General features: G+C 36.4%; 1 protein-coding gene across 7 annotated transcripts in view; it reads right to left on the bottom strand.

The window, feature by feature from the left end:
• The window catches only part of LOC135842339 (FH1/FH2 domain-containing protein 3-like), an 88,013-nt gene extending 65,952 nt beyond the window's left edge, over positions 1-22,061 (bottom strand). For 3 of the 7 annotated variants that reach the window (XM_065359754.1, XM_065359751.1, XM_065359755.1), the window contains exons 1-4: positions 21,789-22,059; positions 15,083-15,178; positions 12,735-14,973; positions 8,640-8,728 (exon numbers count right to left, since the gene is read on the bottom strand). In XM_065359754.1, the coding sequence (XP_065215826.1) occupies positions 8,640-8,728; positions 12,735-14,973; positions 15,083-15,178; positions 21,789-21,812 (2,448 nt within the window). In that variant the 5' untranslated portion in view covers positions 21,813-22,059. Of the gene's footprint in view, positions 1-8,639; positions 8,729-12,734; positions 14,974-15,082; positions 15,179-21,788 lie in introns of all 7 variants that reach the window. The other 4 variants (XM_065359752.1, XM_065359756.1, XM_065359750.1 and 1 more) reach the window with 4 other exon arrangements.
• Positions 22,062-23,364: the final 1,303 nt, after the last annotated feature.

The raw sequence follows: 23,364 nt of genomic DNA, 5'->3' as shown, positions 1-23,364 counted from the left end.
ATACATTTTTTGTGAATCATTCACGAACGAATTGAATAATTTGTTGGTGAATCATTCGCGAACGAGTCGATTCATTTACTGAATTTTTGGTGAATCATTCACGAACGAATTGAATAATTTTTCAGCGAATCATTCGCGAACGAATCGATTCATTTACTTTATTTTTGGTGAATTATTCGCGAACGAATTGATCCATAAATTAAAGAACTATTCGCTAAAAATGAATCTATTCGTTTACGAATGGTTCTTTCAAAAAATTAATAAATTCGTTCATGAATGATTCCCTTAAATGAATTAATACTCTGACGAACAATTCACTGAGAAATGAATCAATTTAAACCCCGTGGAGCTTTTTCTTGAAAATAGAATAATTCAAAAAATTTTTTGTTCGATATTTTTCCTGGAGGGGGCCAGAACCAGGCTAGATCGAAAGAGCATGTTAAAACCCTCCCTCTTCCCCCCACACCAAAACTTCAGGGCCTATAAAGTTCACGTTCGGATTTTTGTCGAATTTTTGAAAATTTAAAAAATCTATTTTAAATGCGATTTCTCTCAATTCAACTCGCACACATCAACAAATTACTAACCTGGGACCATTCTGGAGCCTCCAGCAGCGATTTTCGACTCTCTCCAAAAAAAAGAAAATCGCCCTAGAAGGCTCCAAACTCAATTTGAGCATCATTTTCTAAAACAATCGAGAGGATGCGATACGTAAGTTCCAAAACTACAAAATAAAAGAGTCCATCTCCCTCTTCCCCAAGAACTATAGCCTCACGTAACTTGCATATTTCTCACCACTGATTGTGAGGTAATTGTAGGGGACTTTTTCCACCACCCATTTCCTGACTATAAAATGTATCATTTTCAATATTGCGGTTCAAAAAGGGGACATGACTCGTATGTACTCGTAGCTAAATTATCCACCTACGAAAACAGAAACGCCACGCATCACATCGCCAGCAACAGGAAGAAGAAGAACGAAAAACGAAGAAGCCTATTAACCATTACCTAGTAGACTAGCATCTCGCATACTGACATCACCTACTTACTATTTTGTTGTGAAAAAGCGTCCGAATTTTACTGCAGTTATTTTGGTTGTACGTTTGCCAGTTACACGGATCGGTGTTTTGGCAACGTTGCGTAAAAAAAATATATGAGATTATGTTGATATTTTGCAATAATCGAGCGTAGGCGGGGTTCACCGTAACCGTAACGTGTCTCGATGCTCATATGTGTGAGTCCATATGTCGCACCGATCCTTCCTTTTTTTTATGCGAATTCCAACTGTATTTTTATGTGTAGAAAATGAGGTATAGCCTTCTAGGGTTTCAATTTGACAAGTGTGAGCAGAATGCACTGCGCAGGATGGACAGGAAGATGATTTTCCCCCAATTTTTTGATTTTTTGGGTAAATTTTTCCAACTTTTTAGATTTTTCAGATTATCAACAGAATAAACACAAAATGGAAGGGAAAGAGTAGACATTTCATATCAGGAATTTTGTTGACTGAAAAATTATATCAAGCACTCTAATTATACTACATAGGGTAACATGATCTTGAAACAAAATGAGGAAAAGGGAAGTAAAATGCCTTGAAATATTCATTGAACCAAAATCCTGGAAATTCAGAAAAATCAAAACTATCACAGAGTAATTTTCAGCTCACGAGGAGGCCCATTTGAGGGAAAATTTTCAAAAACAGCAAAACTTTGTCTGATTTGACAATTTTTTCTGACCAAATAATTGAAATGAATAATCTGGAAATACTCGTGTAGTAAAGACATTCGGAACCAACAGCGAGTTGAGAAGAAGGATAGAGCTTTGAAATACTCCAAAATTTGAAACCTCAGCATTTCGTTACAGCTCTAAAAACTGAAAGGAGTCCAAAAATTGAACAACTGAGTATTTACGTATTTCGATTGATAAATAAACATTTTTTTAATCAGGCGAATTTTCGTAATCCTCAAAATTTTTGCAGCATACAAATTCCAATCTACTCACTTTCAGAGCTGAAAAATTAGTTCGATTGCAAAATGCTCAAAAATGGAGAAAATGATCTCCTTCTAAATGGGTCTTAATGAGGACAAAATTATTCCCTGATAATCACCTCAAACAAATTTTCAATTATTAACATAAAAAACCACAATACTTTGATCATCCACTCCCCCATTCAAGAAAAAAAGGGGATTTTCTAAAGCACCTTTTCAAACATCACCAGCCAAAATTTTCACACCCTACAGTGCATTTTTCGATTTTTGGTGAATTTTTGAAAATCAAATTTGAGCTAAAAGTAGTGAGAAAACCAAAGTTTTGCTAGACCAGAGTGACCCAGAAAGCTAGAATTTGATGTGTATCAGCTGTTTTCGAACCCCCCACCCTAACATCGATTGTAAGTGGTTTCTAATCGTTTTGAGTAGTTCTGTAGCCTCCAGCAGATTTTGAATGTTGCAATTTCCACAAAATTCTAGCCAATGAAGTGGAACAGCTAAAATTTACTCCAAGTATGCCCTAATTTCAACATGCACAGTGAATTGGATATGGTTTCAAGCCATTCTCAAGGCTTCATGTGCATGCTAAAGTCAATTTTCGGACAGTTTTATAGCAATGCTGGGAGATCTGGAATTTCTGAAGTATTGTCATAGGCTCCAGAACGGTTTGAAACCACCTTTAATCGACTTAGCATGAGGAAATTAGGGTATAAAATAAATTTTAGCTTTCCAACTCTATTGAGTAAGATTTTATGGAAACTTCGAAAATCTGCTGGAAACTCTAGAACTGCTCTGAACGATTCGAAACCGTTTCCAATCGACTCGAGGGGTCTAAAATATGGCGCATACCAAATTTCAGCTTTCTAGCTCAATTTGGTAAAATTTTGACTTTTTTCTTATTTTTGGTCCGATTTTTAAAAATTTACAAAAAACGAAAATTGCAATTCAGCCCCTAAAATTTCGACTGGCTACGTATTTTTGCACGTTATTTTGATTTGGCTTTGTCCAGTTCCAAACGTTTCCAACCAATTGAGATTATGTACTTTCCTCGAGAGTGTTCTTTTTTTCAATCAAACTTGAAATTTCCCATTTATTCTCTCCTTCTCTCCAAGTTTTGAATTTATTGGAAGGAAAAAATCTGAAGAAATTTAAAAAGCCCTTCCCCCCTCACAAAAAATAGAATACATGTTAATCATCATTTCGACCCCCTTCATTTTCAAACAATTGAATATTAGAAAAATGCCTTCTGTTTCATTTGCCCATTAGAAATTAAGAATCAGAAATATTTTCACAACTCCTCCCCCCCTTTTCAACGATTAAAATATTTTTCAAAAAAATGTCTCAGGTTTCCAATTCTCAATTCAACTTTGAAAATTTCAATCAACGTAGGTACGTAAAAAATTTTTGGAAGAGAAAAATCTGAAAAAATTTCAAAACCCCTTGCCTTTCCCCCTCCAAAATAGAATATGTTAGGAAAAAATCATAATTTCGACCCCGGCCCTCCCTTCCCAAATAATTGAATATTAGAAAAATGCCTCGCGTTTGATTTGTCAATTAGAAATTGAAATCTTCAAGAAACAGAAAAATTTTCACAACCCCCCCCCCCTTAAAATAATTGAAATTTCCAACTTTGAAAATTTCAATCAACGTAGGTACGTAAAACATTTTTGGAAGAGAAAAATCTGAAAAAATTTCAAAACCCCTTGCCTTTCCCCCTCCAAAATAGAATACATGTTAGGAAAAAAATCATAATTTCGACCCCGGCCCTCCCTTCCCAAATAATTGAATATTAGAAAAATGCCTCACGTTTGATTTGTCAATTATTAGAAATTGAAATCTTCAAGAAACAGAAAAATTTTCACAACTCCCCCCCCCTTAAAATAATTGAAATAACTTTCAAAAAATGTCTCGGTTTTCCAATTCTCAATCCAATTTTGATAATTTCAATCAACGTACGTATTTTCTCTTTTTTTTCGGAGTTTATAATTTTTTCACCATTTTTGGCCCTTTGATTTTCAAAAATTCGCCAAAAATCGAAAAACGTACTTTAGTATCTGAAATTTTTGATGGGAATGCTATTTCAATTTAGCTTTGCCCGAATCAAAAAAATTTTTGTCGGGGGGGGATTTCCCTTCTAAAAAGAAAATATCCAGAGTTAGATTTTCCAAACGGAATTTTCAAGTGCTTGGGGCAGCTGAAGCTAGGATTTTTTCTCAAATCAATGTTCAATTTATGTAATTCGAATACCAAAACATCACTCAGAGGTGCTCTACATTTTTGAGAACCCTGTACCGCGCATTACGTGTAGTCAAGCGTGCGTTTAATACGATAGATAAGGCCATTGTTCCCCACAAAAGGGTATATTTGCTCAGCTGTTCGATGAATCCATCTATAACACGTACACATAATACATATGGGTAGAATATAGACCAGGTATCAGATTCCTGTGTGTCTATGTATCTCTTTTTCTCCCCAGACAGGTGCTATCCGGGCAGCTTGAGACACACCAACAGCGTACTCGCAGGTACAAAAGCAGGAAGGGCGGTGAGACAAAGCGCAGCGAATACAGGTAGGTATGGCCTATGGATTTAATTTCCTAAAATTACGAATTCAGGATCACGTTCATGAATGTATTGCGCAGATAAATTAATGAATATTTTTTTTTTAAATGGACAAAAATTGGGTATCGACCGAAGTACATGAGTATCCATAAATCTCATTTCACAGTACCTACCTATCTAAAATCGATACTGGATGAGGAGAGGGGGGGCTCGAACATATCAGAAATAAAGTCGGCCAATCACAAACAATCAACAAACTGGCTATTAAAATCAGCATGACTCACCCTATGCGGCGCTCTCAATAGCCTATGAACGGCGGCGATTTGATTAATCAGGGGTAAAGTGCAACTGAACGTATGCACCGGTGGTCTCGGAGGCTCTGGATAATGTGTCAAATATTCAAACGGGTCGCAATCGTTCAAATACTGGACACGACAAGTCAACGCCATGTCGATGTCGATGTCGCCGGAATTTCGCTCACAAGTCACACTTAATGGCCTACTCCGCACAGCTTTCGATATTTTCGACACAACAACAACAACAACAATAATAAATACGAGTAGCAATAAACGAATAAAATCGTACACAAAAAACCATAATCAAAACCGAACACTAAACCGCATTCTCTTATAGTTAATTTTTACACGGAAACTCGACGTAGCTAGAGGTAAATGATTTTAGAACAAAATAGGAGTACTACGTACGATCATCTGTTCGTAAAACAAGACGATACATAAAGGTTTCAAGTTCACGGCACAAAGAGATCTTTCTACACGAAACCACCGCACACAACTGTATAGGATAGCGAACTATCGCTTCTGTCTGTTTACATATCACTTTTTCCTACATTATTCCCACGCCGCACCGGGCCCTACTGCTATAATCAACGTTACCGAGCAGCCAATCGACGAGCGTTCTTTTGCCCGCACTTCGTGCGTTGTCTTAGGTAGACCAGGCGATGAGGGCATCGCGTCGCGTCGTCGTTGTACCCTCGTAAATAATAATGTTTACTCGGTTTTGTTTCTTTTCTCTATAGTGGTCGCGGTATCATGTTATCATTATTTTTAATTTCATTGTTTCGTTTTTCAGATTTTTTGGAAATTGGGATGTTATTGGTATGGTTATCTCGGATAAGTATTTCACAGACTCTATAGAATAGACTCGAGTTCCTAGTACCTACCTTTACCTATTTCATAACATAAATACAAAATTGCATACACGGTACAAAGGTACTCAATGATTGAAAATTTTGTAAAATCAACCCATATACCTCGAGTTACCTCGAGAAATTGTCACTTATAGTCCGGCATATGACAAGACGAGTAATTGCACCCCCCCCCCGCCGATCCTCCGAGACAACATTTTTCTTAAAGTGGACATCCTAAGGAACATTTTAAAGCAAATTTGCCCAAAAAAAAGTTGGCTTTACTTACAAAATGGCGGCCATTTTGATTGACAAGTCAGCCGAAATCGCAGATTTTGCGTTTCAACATAAGACTTGCACGAAATTTTTCAAACCTTGCAAAGGTAGATCGAAAGAGCAGGTAAAAATTCATCACCTGTCGAAATTTCAAGTGCCAAAGTGCGTTTTTCGATTTTTGGTGAATTTTTAAAAATCCAATTTAGGCCAAAAATGAGGGAAAAAATCAAAATTTTACCAAATTGACCAAGAAAGCTGAAATTTGGGATATACCCTATTTTCGACATGCCAAATCGATTGAAAACAGTTTCAACCCGCTTTGAGCAGTTCTGGAGCCTCCAGCAGATTTTTGAAACTCGAAATTCCCACAAAATTCCATCAAATTGGAGTTGTTAAGCTGAAATCTATTCTAAAAACTAATTTCAATACGCTACGAAGTACTGCAGGTGAATTTCAAGTCGTTTTGGATCCTCCAGCGACTTTTTGAAAATTCCTGAAGCCTCCAGCAGATTTTTGAAACTTTAAATTTTCACAAAGTTCCATCAAACTGAGATGGAGAGTCGAAATTCATTCTGAAAACTAATTTCAATACGCTACGAGGTTAACTGCTGGTGGATTTCAAGTCGTTTTGGAGCCTCCAGCGACTTTTAAAAAGGTTGTATGGCGTTTTTTTGGAAAATTGAAATTTCCTAAAACTAGATGGAAGCTTTAAAACCATTTGAAACCACCGTGTAGTCTGCGAAGTAAATATCAGCTTGCCAACTCCATTTGATAAATTAATGTTGCGGGAATTTCAAGTTTCAAAAATCCACTGGAGGCTCCAGTAATTTTCAAAAAAGTCGCTGGAGGCTCTAAAATGACTTGAATCTACCTGAAGTCGTCTTCAGAGGGTGTTAAAATTGGAGTGTAGAGTAAATTTCAGCTTTCCATCAAAAATGAGGGAAAAAATCAAAATTTTACCAAATTGACCAAGAAAGCTGAAATTTGGGATATACCCTATTTTCGACATGCCAAATCCATTGGAAACGGTTTCAACCCGTTTTGAGCAGTTCTGGAGCCTCCAGCAGATTTTTGAAACTCTAAATTCCCACAAAATTCCATCAAATTTGAGTTGTAAAGCTGAAATTTATTCTAAAAGCTAATTTCAATACGCTACGAAGTACTGCAGGTGAATTTCAAGTCATTTTGGAGCCTCCAGCAGATTTTTGAAACTTTAAAATTTCACAAAATTTCATCAAATGGAAATGTAAAGCTGAAATTTACTCTACACTCCATGTTTAACACCCTCTGAAGACGAATTCAGGTGGATTCAAGTAATCTTAGGGCCTCCAGCGACTTTTTTTGAAAATTACTGGAGCCTCCAGCAGATTTTTGAAACTTTAAATTTTCACAAAATTTCATCAAATGGAGATGGAAAGCTGAAATTTACTCTACACTCCAATTTTAACACCCTCTGAAGACAACTTCAGGTGGGTTCAAGTCATTTTAGGGCCTCCAGCGACTTTTTCGAAAATTACTGGAGCCTCCAGTAGATTTTTGAAACTTGAGATTTCCCCAAAATTTTATCAAACCAAGATGGAGAGTCGCAATTCATTCTGCAAACTAATTTCAATACGCTACGAAGTTGACGCCTGGTGAATTTCAAGTCGTTTTGGAGCCTCCAGCAACTTTTTAAAAGGTTGTAACTATGACATTTTTTTTGAAAAATTGAAATTTGCTTGAAGAAGCTGGAAGCTTCAAAACCATTTGAAACCACCATGTAGTCTGCGAAGTAAATTTCAGCTTGCCAACTGCATTTGATAAATTAATTTTGGGGAAATTTCAAGTTTAAAAAATCTCCTGGAGGCTCCAGTAATTTTCGAAAAAGTCGCTGGAGGCCCTAAAATGACTTGAACCTACCTGAATTCGTCTTCAGAGGGTGTTAAAATTGGAGTGTAGAGTAAATTTCAGCTTTCCATCTCCATTTGATGAAATTTTGTGAAAATTTAAAGTTTCAAAAATCTGCTGGAGGCTTCAGGAATTTTCAAAAAGTCACTGGAGGCTCCAAAACGACTTAAAATTCACCTGCACTACTTCGTAGCGTATTGAAATTAGTTTTTAGAATAAATTTCAGCTTAACAACTCCAATTTGATGGAATTTTGTGGGAATTTCGAGTTTAAAAAATCTGCTGGAGGCTCCAGAACTGCTCAAAACGGATTAAAACTGTGTTCAATCGATTTGGAATGTCGAAAATAGGATATACCCCAAATTTCAGCTTTCTTGGTCAATTTGGTAAAATTTTGATTTTTTCCCTCATTTTTGGCCTAAATTCGATTTTCAAAAATTCACCAAAAATCGAAAAACGCACTTTAGCACTTGCAATTTTGACAGGTGATAAATTTTTGCATGATCTTTCGATCTACCTTTGTAAAGTTTGAAAAAGTTCGTGCAAGTCCTATGTTAAAACGCAAAATCTGCTATTTCGGCCGACCTGTCAATAATGGCCGCCATTTTGTAAGTAAGGCCAACTTTTTTTTGGCAAGTTTGCTTTAAAATGTTCCTTAGGATGTTCCCTTTAAGAAAAAAGTTGTCTCGGAGGATCGGTGGTGGGGGGGGAGGGGTGCAATTACTCCTATTGTCATATGCCGGACTATTATCTAAATAGAAGCTTATTGAAGTAATCCTCGTACCTGGCCATTTCTCCGATGAATAGTTGAGGTGTAAGCCGAACCATCGTGAATTTTGACTTGTTGAGCGCTGATTTTTTCGCAACCTTCGTCTGAAAACACACAATTGAATTATTTTCGGAATAATGAAAAAACAAAACAAAAAGAACGCCATAAAAAAATGAAAAAAAAGGACAATTTTCTTAGGCCATCTTATCAATTACAAGAGGGTCATTCAATATCAATTCGATTAAAAAAACGTGGGAAATATTTTAAAAGTTTGGCCCCCATGAAAGCACAGAAGGTGTGGAGGAGCTCAGATAAAAAAAATGAGATCGTATTCGAGTACAGCATCTTTTGAAATATGATATTCAATAACCACATGACTTTTGGACATTTTTTTCTTCAACTTTGACCCCAAAATAGGAAAATACATAAGAAAAAACCTACTCGACAAGTTAATCCACATTTGAGTCGATTTCCGATTTTTTATTTATTCTTTTATTTTTTTTTACGAGCTCCCTAAAAGTGGTAAAAGTGAAAACATAATTCGATTTTTAGCACCCTAAATTGTTTTTAACTCTTTCTGGAGAAATTCAAAAATGTTGGAGGAGTCAGAAATCACACTGGAAGCTCCAGAATACCCGAAAATGACGAAATTCGGTTCAAAGAAGCCAAATAATATGGTTTAAAGACTAATTTTTATATTTTTTTACTAAATACCTAAATATAAAAAATAGCCAATTTGATGGATTTTCAAAAATTCATCAGAAATCGAAAAATGAGCTTGGGTGGCTAAAGTTTTGGTTCTGGCGGTTTAAAACTGTGCCTTTTCCGAAAAGTTTTGAGCTGATAAGAGAACCACTAGAAATATCCGCTCATGATTTGAACGGGAATGCAATTTTTGGAAAAAGCGTGGTCTAAAACCTCCATAACGAAAATTTCAGCAGCTCAAATCTATTTTTAGATTTTTGGAGAGTTGCTGAAAATCCAAAAATTTTGATATTTAGACATTTACTGTTTTTTTTTTCAAGGTTATTTTTGCAAGGAAATAATCAAGTTCTGGCCTATTCAAGACCTATTCGATGAAGTACATTCGAAATTGCGGGAAAATTCCAGACCGATCAATCCGGACTGTGTTTTTCAAAATACCTGCAAAAATTCTGCTTTTTTCAAAATTGCAAAAAAATTGTGCTATTTTGAATTTGAAATTGCAAGAAAATGTTGCTTTTTTAATAGAATTGTCTAAAATGGTGATTTTTGTGCAGATTGCAAGCAAAACGTTACCCTTCGTAAAAATTGCAAAAAAAAGTAAGTAGTTTTTTTTGTCAAAATTGCAAGAAAATGTTGATTTGGGAACCTCTTGAGGTGTCCGCCTCCGATTTGAACGGGACCGCGATTTTTGGAAAGAGCATGTTCTAAAACCCCTAAATCCAAATTTTCAGCTGACCAAGTTCATTTTTCGATTTTTGGCGAATTTTTGAAAATCCAAAATTGACTATTTTGGTGATTTATGCTTTTTTTTTAAAAAGTACGTACTTGATCAGTAAAAATGTTCAAAATAAGTCCTAAAACTGATATTAACCCCCCAAATCCAAATTTCGCCATTTCCAGCCATTCTGGAGCCTCCAGGGCAATTTTTCGATTTCTCCAGAATTTTCAATTTGCTCCAGAAGGCGTGAATATGAAGTTGGGCAGCTAAAAATCGAGTTGTGTGTTATATTCGACCTGTTTAACGAATTTATCCACATCTGAGCCGATTCTGGAGCGGACACCTCAAGAGTGGTTTTTTGACCAGCCTTTTTTCATAATAAGAAATCCAAAAAAATCAAAATTTTACCGTTTGCGAGGAAATTTTTGAAATTTGCGCGAATCGCAGTATTTTGTCATGAACTAACCCCACGAGAGCGAATTTCGCCAATTCCAGATATTCTGGAGGCTCCAGCGCGATTTTTCAATTTCTCCAGAATTTTCAATTTGCTCCAGAAGGCGTGAATATGAAGTTGGGAAGCTAAAAATCGAGTTGTGTGTTATACTCGAACTGTTTAACGAATTTATTCACATTTGAACCGATTCTGGAAGAGACACCTCAAGAGTGGGTTTTTGACCAGCTATTTTCATAATAAAAATATCCAAAAATTAAAGGGAGGCCCAAGAAAGGCTGGAAATGGCGAAATTCGCTCTCGTGTGGTTAATTAATGACGAAATACAGCGATTCGCGCAAATTTCAAAAATTTCCTCACAAACGGTAAAATTTCGATTTTTGGAATTTTTATTTTGAAAAAAAGCTGGTCAAAAAACCACTCTTGAGGTGTCCGCTCCAGAATCGGCTCAAATGTGGATAAATTCGTTAAACAGGTCGAATATAACACACAACTCGATTTTTAGCTGCCCAACTTCATATTCACGCCTTCTGGAGCAAATTGAAAATTCTGGAGAAATCGAAAAATCGCCCTGGAGGCTCCGGAATGGCTGGAAATGGCGAAATTTGAATTTGGGGGGTTAATATCAGTTTTAGGACTTATTTTGAACATTCTTACTGATCAAGTACGTAAAAAATCCTCAGTTGATTATTTGTTAAAATTTGTACAAAATATAATTGTAATTGAACTGAGAATGTTCTGTCGTGTATGAAATTATTTTGTCGTGAATACTGCCTATCTCATTATTAAATCGTAGTCGTTCATATGTAAATACTTTATTGTCGGGCGTCATCTGGCGTGGAACTTCATCATTTTTCGTCGTTCATTCATCTTTTATGAACGAAAACATGCTTGTCGTGATGACGCCCTTTTTCGTCGTGCAAAAAATATTTCCCCCTTTTTAAAAAAAAAGCATAAATCACCAAAATAGTCAATTTTGGATTTTCAAAAATTCGCCAAAAATCGAAAAATGAACTTGGGCAGCTGAAAATTTGGTTTTGGGGGTTTTAGAACATGCTCTTTCCAAAAATCGCGGTCCCGTTCAAATCGGAGGCGGATACCTCAAGAGGTTCCCTTGTAAGCCTTTTTTTTGTGTCAAAACTGCATAAAAGTGTTTTTTTTTCAAATTAAAATTGTCAAAATAACTGTTACTTTTTCTCAAAATGGCAAAAAAAAGTTGAATTTTTTGTCAAAATTGCAGAACGATTGTAAAATCTTTCTTCTTTTGTAAAAATTGAAAAAAAATTTATTTTCTATAAAAAAAATGTAAAAAATTTTGCTTCTTTGAAAAAGTTGCAAAAAATGATGTTTTTTGTCAAAATATCAAAAAAATGTTGCTCTCAGTCAAAATTTCTTTAAATGTTACTCTTGGTCAAAATTGTAACAAAGTGTTGCTTTTTATCGAAATTGTACAAAAAAAATAATTTTCTAGTAAAAATTGCAAATTGCAAAAAATGCTGCTTTTTTGTCAAAATTTCAAAAAATTGCTTTTTGCAAAAATTGCAAAAAAAATCTTGCTTTTTGTCTTTGCAGAAAATTGTTGCTTTTAAAAAAAGCATAAAAATGATACTTTTTTCAAAATTGCAAAATAATCGTGCTATACTTAAATCCAAATTTAACTTGAAATATTCAAAAATCCAAAATTTTCTGTTCGAAAATAAATTGTTGACTCCCTCTCATTGAATGATAAATTGATAATTCATTACACGAACCCTTCCCCTGATCCAATTTGCCCACAACATCCTGGAGCCTCCAGCTTGATTTTCAAAAACTTTCAGAATTCTCGAATTTCTCCAAGAAGTGCAAAAATTCATTCGGGCAGCTAAAAATCGAGCGTTGGCTCATTTTCAACCCGTTCAACGAGTTAATTCTCAATTCAGGAGATTTCTAGGCGGACACCTCGTACTCGAGGTAAAAAAATCTCAGCGAAATCGAAAGACAGCAAAGACACGACTTCGAAATCCTGATCCAATCGACATTGAATGACCCACGTGGAACTGTACTCCTAAGTAAATATTTTCCAAAAAAAAAAAAAAAAAAAGCTTAGACACAGCCAAGCCAGCTGCAAGCTGATTAATGTTACACTGGTTCGGAATACAAATGAGCAAATGAGCGGAATATAGGTATGTTTAATCGAGTATAAAGAGGAAAAAAATGTACGTATAAAAACGTACTGTAATCTGTACTATGGCCTCACCTAATTCATCTTCGGTTGAACTATCGTCTCCGGTAGGTGTTACGGGTGCGGCCGGAGGCGGTACTTCCGTCCCGAGTAATTCGTCGATATTGGTATGATCTCCGATATACAGCAAAAGATTATCTAACTCATTTATATACTTCAATTTACTGGTATCTTCGCAAAACGAATTCACATCGGTACGTTCGCCTTCGTTAACATCGTTTTGGCCATTTTCACGATCGTTGAGCCAGCTCTGACGACGCGATTCGTTCTCGCTAGTCTCTGATTTATCCACAGATTCGATTTTTTTGATCCTCAGTACTTTATTGCTTTTGTACGTTTCGACGCATCCGTCACATTCGTCGTCACTTTTCACGTTATTCCACCAGTCTGGAATACTCGGTGTGGAGCTTTTGGCAGGCGCTGGACTGTCGCTCTCAGCCCACCAGTCTTTCTCGCCGGAATCGAATCTGCGTATTTGATGAAACGATGGTTTAGTTTCATCGCTAGAGCATACCTGGTCTGCTGCGGGGATCGCTTTAGCGTCTTCAGATGGTCGCTCTTCTTCCGAATTACACCACCAAGGAGCGTCTGACGAATCCATTTTTCTCAACGTGTATCCGAGATTCGAGGATGTTGGACGAGCGTTATCTGAGGATGAATTACCGCTAGCGTTGGTTCGCTGACGTTGCTGGTTGAACGATTCAGACGGGGTTTCGGAACCGGCTGTTGAAGATGTTTTGCACCACCAAGGAGAGTCAGCCGAGTCCATTTTACGAATACGGTAACCGCATTGTTGAGACGTATCGCTCGTCTCGGGTGATTTCGAATTATTACCCAGCCACCAAGGTGCTTCGCCCGAATCTATTCGTCGAATCGCGTACGGTTTCGGTGAGCTGTCCGACGACGACGCTCGTATAATATTATTATTGTTAGTATCGTTAAAGCCGGAATTCAGTACTGGAATGTGCTGCTTATCGGCGATATCTTCTTCGCAACTGGAATCCACCCTGCACCCTGCGCCGCCAGCTCCACTACTATTTGAACTCGTACTCAATGAACGAATACTGATCCCTGTGCGATTCTCGGCGCCGACGATTGATTTACTTCTGCAAAGGGCGTTCGGACTTGGCGGGTATTTCGGTGGTTTATCGATAGCGGTAACGTTGGCGTAACCGTATCGTTCATTTTCACCTTTCATCGGATGGTTTTCTTCGTAACTGGACTCGTCTTCGGTATCGGAATCGTCGTTATTGGGATGTTTTTCTGCATCTGCTTCTTCCAGCGTTAAACTGGTCAACGATTTGTGCAGAACAGTCAACGGAGACGGTGTCCTTGCCCAGGACGTAGGCAGCGGAGGAGCAGGAGGAGGCGAAGACAACGACGAATTATACGATTGGAAGAAGCTCGGCGATAATCGATCAGCATTCGGTGAAATTCTATCACTCGGACTATGATACGAAGGACGTAACAGAGACGAGCTTCGTATAGGTAAATCTGTAGGTCTAGCGTAAGCATATCCACCAGCTCCTTTCGGACTAAATCGACCACTACTGCCTGGACTATTCGCCGCTGACAAGAACTTATTACTCAATGAAGCAACTGTACGTGATGGAGGCGCCGGAGCTTTCTGCGAATCGCTCGGTTCTTCGGTCTGACTCGCAGAGTCAGCGTAACTCTTCAGGCTGTAGTACTTCGGTTTACACATTTCCGACAACAAGACGTTATCGCCATCGTTGGTTCTTCGTCCAGCTCGAGCTGGAGTCGGCGAGGTGGCCCGAGTCACGAATAACGTTTTCGCCGGCGAAGGGGACCGCTGCTCGATTTCTTCGTTTCTCCTACGAACTGCGGATCTTCCGATCGTTTGATTTTGACCACTCCAAACATTTTCACCTCGTGTAGGCGATAATTTCGTAGTATTACTGAATGCTGTACAACGTGGAATATTAGAGACGATTTTCGCGCTAGAATCGTCTTCTTTGGTCTCTTGGACGGGTCGAGCGTTGTTGGCTGTTTTTCGAGATGCGTTCGCATTGGCCAGAGCTCCTGCTACTGCTATGGCTGCGGCTGAAGCGTTATTCGAGGCGTAATTCGCGTATTTTTTCAATATGGAAGGAGTGCTTTTACGATAGCTGAGGTACGATGGCGAGTTGGTTGAAGATGTCGAAGTGGTGGTTGTGGCTGTCGTCGATGATGACGATGCGCTGGACGATGGTGCGCCGAAAGACGAACCTCTCGAAGAGTATCTCTTGTTGGCCTGAAAATTATGGATAGAATTAATATGGGGCATATAAACGTAATAAGATGACGTTATTTTCGACTTTTCGAATACGATTTCGATAGAAATTTTTACTAAAGATACTTACATCGCTTCCATAGCGATCTGTTGTTGAAGTGGCATTTTGTTTACTTGTATGTGTATTGTAGCTGTTGCTGCTCGGTAGTGAAGCTTGCCATGGAATCTGTGGATATATAAAAAAAACGACACGTTTTAGAATATTTTCATCAATCAAACCATATTATTTGTGAAAAAAGCTTAATTTTAAATAGGTAGAGTACAAATAGGTACATTATAAAGGTGCATGAAAATGGTGATTTTTTTTCCCTTTGCTTGAAGGAGCATTGCCGGATGGGTGAAATGGGCCTATTTTCGGACTCTTTAATCTACCCAGTGAAAATTGTTGATTGTGATCTAAAATCTCCATAATAAAAATTTTAAATCACTACCTTACCCCCTAATTGTCCAAAAAGGGCGTTGTTTTCTCTATTGGCAGTTTCAAAACGTACTTTTTCCAACTTGCAGAGACGTTAGACACTACTAAGGGTCTAGAAATTATCTAAATTTGGACCAAATTTGTCTTATTTTCCAGATTTTGAAATTTTCATTTTCAAAAAATGGAATCGGGACATTTTGGGAGCTCTTGACACCTCTTTCAGGTGAATCGCTGGGATAAAGTCTACACCTACGCTAATACCAGTTCAAAATACATCATATAGTCCGGCATATGACAATAGGAGTAATTGCACCCCCCCCGTCGATCCTCCGGGACAACTTTTTTCTTAAAGGGAACATCCTAAGGAACATTTTAAAGCAAACTTGCCCAAAAAAAAGTTGGCCTTACTTACAAAATGGCGGCCATTTTGATTGACAGGTCAGCCGAAATAGCAGATTTTGCGTTTTAACATAGGACTTGCACGAACTTTTTCAAACTTTACAAAGGTAGATCGAAAGATCATGCAAAAATTTATCACCTGTCAAAATTGCAAGTGCTAAAGTGCGTTTTTCGATTTTTGGTGAATTTTTGAAAATCGAATTTAGGCCAAAAATGAGGGAAAAAATCAAAATTTTACCAAATTGACCAAGAAAGCTGAAATTTGGGATATACCCTATTTTCGACATGCTAAATCCATTGGAAACGGTTTCAAACCGTTTTGAGCAGTTCTGGAGCCTCCAGCAGATTTTTGAAACTCTAAATTCCCACAAAATTCCATCAAATTGGAGTTGTAAAGCTGAAATTTATTCTAAAAACTAATTTCAATACGCTACGAAGTACTGCAGGTGAATTTCAAGTCATTTTGGAGCCTCCAGCACATTTTTGAAACTTTAAATTTTCACAAAATTTCATCAAATGGAGATGGAAAGCTGAAATTTACTCTACACTCCATGTTTAACACCCTCTGAAGACGAATTCAGGTGGGTTCAAGTAATTTTAGGGCCTCCAGCGACTTTTTCGAAAATTACTGGAGCCTCCAGGAGATTTTTCAAACTTGAAATTTCCCCAACATTAATTTATCAAATGCAGTTGGCAAGCTGAAATTTACTTCGCAGACTACATGGTGGTTTCAAATGGTCAAATGGTTTTGAAGCTTCCAGCTACTTCTAGCAAATTTCAATTTTCCAAAAAAAATGTCATAGTTACAACCTTTCAAAAAGTTGCTGGAGGCTCCAAAACGATTTGAAATTCACCAGCAGTCAACTTCGTAGCGTATTGAAATTAGTTTGCGGAATAAATTGCGACTCTCCATCTTGATTTGATAAAATTTTGGAGAAATTTCAAGTTTCAAAAATCTACTGGAGGCTCCAGTAATTTTCGAAAAAGTCGCTGGAGGCCCTAAAATGACTTGAACCCACCTAAAGTTGTCTTCAGAGGGTGTTAAAATTGGAGTGTAGAGTAAATTTCAGCTTTCCATCTCCATTTGATGAAATTTTGTGAAAATTTAAAGTTTCAAAAATCTGCTGGAGGCTCCAGTAATTTTCAAAAAAAGTCGCTGGAGGCCCTAAAATTACTTGAACCCACCTGAATTCGTCTTCAGAGGGTGTTAAACATGGAGTGTAGAGTAAATTTCAGCTTTCCATTTCCATTTGATGAAATTTTGTGAAAATTTAAAGTTTCAAAAATCTGCTGGAGGCTCCAAAATGACTTGAAATTCACCTGCATTACTTCGTAGCGTATTGAAATTAGTTTTTAGAATAAATTTCAGCTTTACAACTCCAATTTGATGGAATTTTGTGGGAATTTAGAGTTTCAAAAATCTGCTGGAGGCTCCAGAACTGCTCAAAACGGTTTGAAACTGTTTCCAATGGATTTGGCATGTCGAAAATAGGGTATATTCCAAATTTCAGCTTTCTTGGTCAATTTGGTAAAATTTTGATTTTTTCCCTCATTTTTGGCCTAAATTCGATTTTCAAAAATTCACCAAAAATCGAAAAACGCACTTTAGCACTTGCAATTTTGACAGGTGATAAATTTTTGCATGATCTTTCGATCTACCTTTGTAAAGTTTGAAAAAGTTCATGCAAGTCCTATGTTAAAACGCAAAATCTGCTATTTCGGCTGACCTGTCAATCAAAATGGCCGCCATTTTGTAAGTAAGGCCAACTTTTTTTTTGGCAAGTTTGCTTTAAAATGTTCCTTAGGATGTTCCCTTTAAGAAAAAAGTTGTCCCGGAGGATCGGCGGGGGGGGGGGGGTGCAATTACTCCTATTGTCATATGCCGGACTAATATTATCTATTGCAATCTCGGAAAAATTAATTTCCAAGTTTTTAAAATTCACTTTCATCATTTTGTTTTTTTTTTACCCCAATTTGAAAAAATTCACTCACTAGTCACAATATGTGGTTTAAATATGAAAGAGGGTGAGGGGGGTTGACTCTTATTTGGAAGTACGGTATTAGGGTGACGAGGGGAAAAGTGAAAAGGGGAATGGGGATTGCCCTGAATATCTTGAAAATTAATAGTCATTTTTGGAAATTTTAGTTTGCGATTTCTTACGAAGGATTCTTTTAAACTGACACCCTCCTATCGATATAAAACCAAGCTAAATCGAAAGAGCTTTTCTTAACCCCTTCCCCTACCCCCTAATCAAAATTTCAGACGCTGAAGTTCATTTTTGGATTTTTGACGAATTTTAGAAAATTCAAAAAATTTTAAAACGTTGGTTCTGAGGGCGATTTTGGGCACCCTCTCGACCATTTCAGTAGGTCAACGCAAGATTCTGGGAGAACCAGTTCAAAATTGAATTTTTGACCAATTAGTAAATTTCAGAAGAAATTAAAAAAAAAAACTTTTGAGTTGACACTCCTAGAATTTTACGGTATCAGTCGAGAGATGTCCAATAAGAACCTACCAAAGTTATTTATATGTGCTGAAGTTCATTTTTGGCCTTTTCAGAGTGATTTGAAGTTTCTGGAGAAAATTGAAAAATCGCTGGAGGCTCCAGAATGGCTCAAAATTCAAAATTAGAACTCGATGATGTGTGAGAGTTGAGTAGGTAGCTAATTGAAGAAAGTATTAATATTGGTCTACTCTGCTAAAAAAAAAGTTTATGCTTTGTGAAAGAGTTCAAAAATTGTCTATAGTTAAAACAGCTTTTTTAAAATTAAACATTTTTTTTAAAAAACCACCAAAAATCCAAAAATGAACTTCAGAACCCGAAATTTTATTTACTGATATTTTAGGATACGCTTATTCGATCTACCTTGGTTCCATTCAAATCGGAGAGAACCAATTTAAAAAGTTGATTTTTTTTTAGACACAAAAACCAAAAAATACTCGTACTTACATACATAAAAAATAAACATCGAAGAATAATTTTTGACCAAGCTGGGCCCATTTGAAAAGATTTTTGCGCAACAAACAGAAAAAAATTCTCTTCGCAAATGGCACATCATCAACCTCTCATTCCTGATTTTTTTTCAATTTTAGAGGATTCAGCTTCCTCCTGGGTCCAGTTTGTTTCAAGATCCATTATCTCAAATATTTCAATTTTTCAGTTGAAAAATTCTCCAATTAGATGTTTACCTCAAACGAATTTTCTGGTTTCAGGACACAGAATAAGCCAAAATGACCCAATTCAACAATTTTCTGGAAAAATTTTCCACCAAAAATAAACAAGAGCCTTAAAAAGCAAGTATCTCAAATGGCCGAATTTTTTTGAATTGGACAATAAAGGGCCAAGGGGACTTGGAAGAGAACCTCAAAATACACCATGAGCAAAAATTTCAAATACTGAAATTAATTTTTCAATTTTTGGCAAATTAAAAAAATTTTTATCAAATTGACATAAAAGGCTGAAATATAGTATTGATGACGTATTTTCGACGTCTCGTTTGAATTGAGGATGGTTTCGAACAGTTCTGGAGCCTCTGGCGGATTTCCGGATTCTCCAGATCTCAAAAAAAAAAAAAAACGCTGTAATTGGGGTGAAAATGAAATGCAAAACCTATAAACTCAAATTTACCATCTTTATGACACTTTCAATCGACTTAAGTATAGGTAAGTACATATTTTCAAAATATTTTTGTGTTGGTTCAAATTCAAAATTTTCTCCAGCGATAGCGACGACTTTTGAAAAAAAGTGAAAAATCATCGGTTGCGAATTTGCGATCAAAAAAAGCTGGAATTTAGTTCGGGAGAATCTGAAAATCCGCTCAAAACTTAATGAATGACTCGAAACGATCTTCAATCGATTTGGAAGCTAGAAAATACGTACGATACAAACAAGATTTTAGCCATTTATGTCAATTTGATCAAATTTCGATTTTTTTTAAAAATAAAAAATGGGTCTTTGAATTTTCAAAAATTTGTCAAAAATCAAAAAATCAATTTTTGTACCTGAAATTTTTACTGGTGGTGTATTTTGGAATCCTCTTTTCTATCGATTTCATTTTGTCGGGCTCAAAATTTTTGGTACCGGTCAAAATACGTGCTTTGTTAGGTGAAGGGGGGGGGAATTTTCATTTTTCATGCTCCCACGTTCCGAAATTATTCAATTTTATGTATGAGAAAATAATACCTATTTTTCGATCTTTCCCAAGGCCCAAAACAGTGGCTTTGTAGAGTTCAAATTTATGCTACACTATTTCTCCAAATGAGCCCTTTTTCCCTTATCTTCAATCTCTGAAGTTACATTTTCCTCTAATTACAGCCTCAAAAAGTCGAAAAAAATCAACGAAATGAAATGATGGAATTTTTTTCAAATCTTTCATGTCTGTGTCAAAATTGCTCCAAAGTAATCCCATTTTGAAAATACCCCCCCCCCTGTGCCATCATATTTGAAAAACGTCTTCAATTTCATGTTTTCACCTTTTTTTCAATTCTGGAGCCTCTGTACAGAGGGGCTAACATTGTTCGAGGCACCAGAAAACTTTTTTAAAAAATTGATTAATTCAGAATTCTGATGAAGAAATTGAAAATTTTCAATAAAGTTTTTTCAATCACACTTGAAAAATTTTTAATCACACTTTCAATTTTTTTCAATGACCTAATTTTTTAGGTGGAAGGGGGAGGGAGGGCTAAAATTTTCAGGATTTTTTTTTCAAGAAAATCAACCACTTTTCAGGGGGAATGAGGGGGAAAAATGGGCTGATATTATGGTCACATGGAGGAAAATAGTCATGAAAACATTTCCTTTCATGATATGGTACCTAATTTTGGGATTGAAATTTTATAATTCTCTGGCATTTTTCAAAACCACGAAAATCCCCTATTTTTCCAGGTTTTCCAGAGACTGGACACCCTGTAGAACCTCTCCCACAGTAAACGTGTAAAAATGAAACCCAAAATTAGTCCCAATATCAAATTTAAAAAACTAAATTTCATAATTTTCAGTCAATTTAAATTTTTTACCAAGATTTTAATTTTCTTCACGAATTTCCAAAAATCAACGAATCAAAAACGTGAAAACTGATCAAAGAAGCACAATACTGATTTTCTTTATTTTTGGGGATCCAGACCGAAAATCCACCTCACCTTTTTAGAATAATCTTATCGATTTTTTATGATATTTTTTTGGTTACTTTTGGACAAGTTACAGCATAATTATACATATTATTGCTTCATTAAACCGATTTTCACACCATAACAGTCCCTCATCTGTATAGTTACTCAAGTTCCAAAAATACGGATTATCATCTCGCGTAAAATTCCTGGAAACAGTCTACAAGCTATTTTCTCGATATAAACAGAAAAATTGATCACGTTTCGTTTCAAATTAATGATAACAATATTTTTTCTCATTGACATTAAATCAGTATATTATGCTTCTGGGGTTACTCGTTATATATTCTTGTAAACTGCATAATACGAGATGTGTCGTTATATGCTAATAATTAAGTGTAGGATATCCACTGGCACAACTGACGTAGGCGTTGATGATAATCACGTTCTTTAAAACGTTTTTCATACGCTTAAAAAAACGAGTACAGCAGACTTAATGACATCAGCCGTTCCGTTTTAGTTATTATATGCTTAATATACGACTACAGCCAGAGTGTCTGTGTATACGCAAGATATACCTACAACATCTATAGAGTCGTATATATGGCTAATTTAAATAATTAGCGAGCTTTTATTTTCGCTACTTGGTGCTATAAGTGTGAGAGTAGCCGGGTACCGGGTACCGTTCAAACTTCCACAGGATACCTCGAGAATACGAGTACGAGTATACATAAGGTGAATAAATAATATTTGGAGAAAAAAAAATAGTATGACCACGTTGTTACACCTATTTTAAAACAGAGAGATAGGAAGACAGATTGAGATTAGGTACCAGGTGCTAAATAGACTTACGTAACTGCTGCGGTACGATGACATTTTCAGAATAATTCATTCCACGCCAACATTCGCAGCATCTTCGGCACCATCGTACAACGTAATTAAGCACATTAAAAAATAATATAATAATATATGTCTATCGTATTATTATGTAGGAATAATATAGGTAAAATATAAGTAAACGAAATAAAAAACGAGATTTTTTATTTGCAAAAACTGATTCGCGTTCACGGAAAGGAAAAAGAGATTCGCGAGAAAACACGTTTTACGTTAAGAGTTAACATTTTAAGATGTCAACAGCATCAACGTTTGTTGGTAGTTGCGTCGTACGTTGTACGTCTTACGTCGTAACGACGGATCTGCGCCAATTTTGATACACAGCCAAGTGAATCTATTAATAAAAGCCACATTCGCGTCAGATCGGTCAGTTCAACTTTTTCCATCACACTGGACTAATATCTTCGAACAATGACGGTTCGATTCGATTATGTAGGTAGCCTGCAATGCGTTTGCGTATACCTTGAAGAAGTAGGTACAAATAGACCTAGGGTGTTATTCAAATGCATATCGCTAAACAAATACGCAGATATTAAGGATCAGAGCTCTTATACGAGAGGGAAAGGAATACGCTAAAATATTTTTGGGTTTTTTAATTTTTTTGAATAGAGCAGTGGGTCGTTTCAACCTCTTCATTTATACGTGTTTTTCATGACCAGAACAATAATAATATTCCTACTCACTTCCTTCAAGTACACATACCTATAGTAATAATTAACGTGTGTGCGTTCAATAATAATTAGGTACTGCAGTTTAAGCCAACCAGCCAATTACCTTAGAAGGACCGCGAATCATCATACGGAAGTTTAGCTGGCTACCTTGAGGCGGGAGAATTAGACGATGGTAAAATTTATCTCTTAATTTGGACGACAATTTTAATTTAAAAACATAAATTTTCCGAACTGGACAAAGAGAAATAATAAAAAGAGCAAAATCAAAAATTCACCACCAGGCCAAATTTGAGACGTTCAATTTCATATTTTGTTGTAAAGCGAATTTTTGGAAATGTGGATTTCGCTACTTTTGAGAACATGATCTGAAAAAAGCTCAACTTAGAAACTTCAAATTCATTTTTCAGGGAATTCCGATCATATTTTGGGATATCAGCCAGATATTCGGATCCCGGGGGTTGAAATTATACAAAATCAATGAACAGTAGAACGGTACCATTTGAACTTTCAATAAGGGATATAATTTTTGAATGGACTCAAATTGCAATACTTTACCTCATACGTAAATTTTGAATAGAACCTTTTAGGTATACCGTAGAAAATTTTACGTGAAATATTTTTTGTCTCATTATTTTTCTCGTATCTTGCATGGTTCAGGAGGTAAATGCAGAAAACTGATTGGGACAAGGGTTCACCCCCCCCCCACCACATCCCATGAACTTGGAAAAAATTCCATTTCAATTCCAGACATCGTGAACAATTTTAAAACCGAAAAGAATAATCAATCTTTGAAACCGCTATCAAAATGCACTTTTATGTACCAATAAGTCTGACCTGCAATAAAAAATCGAAACAAAATAATT

This window comes from Planococcus citri, chromosome 4, assembly GCF_950023065.1.
Source record: "Planococcus citri chromosome 4, ihPlaCitr1.1, whole genome shotgun sequence".
Lineage (NCBI taxonomy): Eukaryota > Metazoa > Arthropoda > Insecta > Hemiptera > Pseudococcidae > Planococcus > Planococcus citri.
This window is presented reverse-complemented; position numbering and strand designations above follow the sequence as displayed.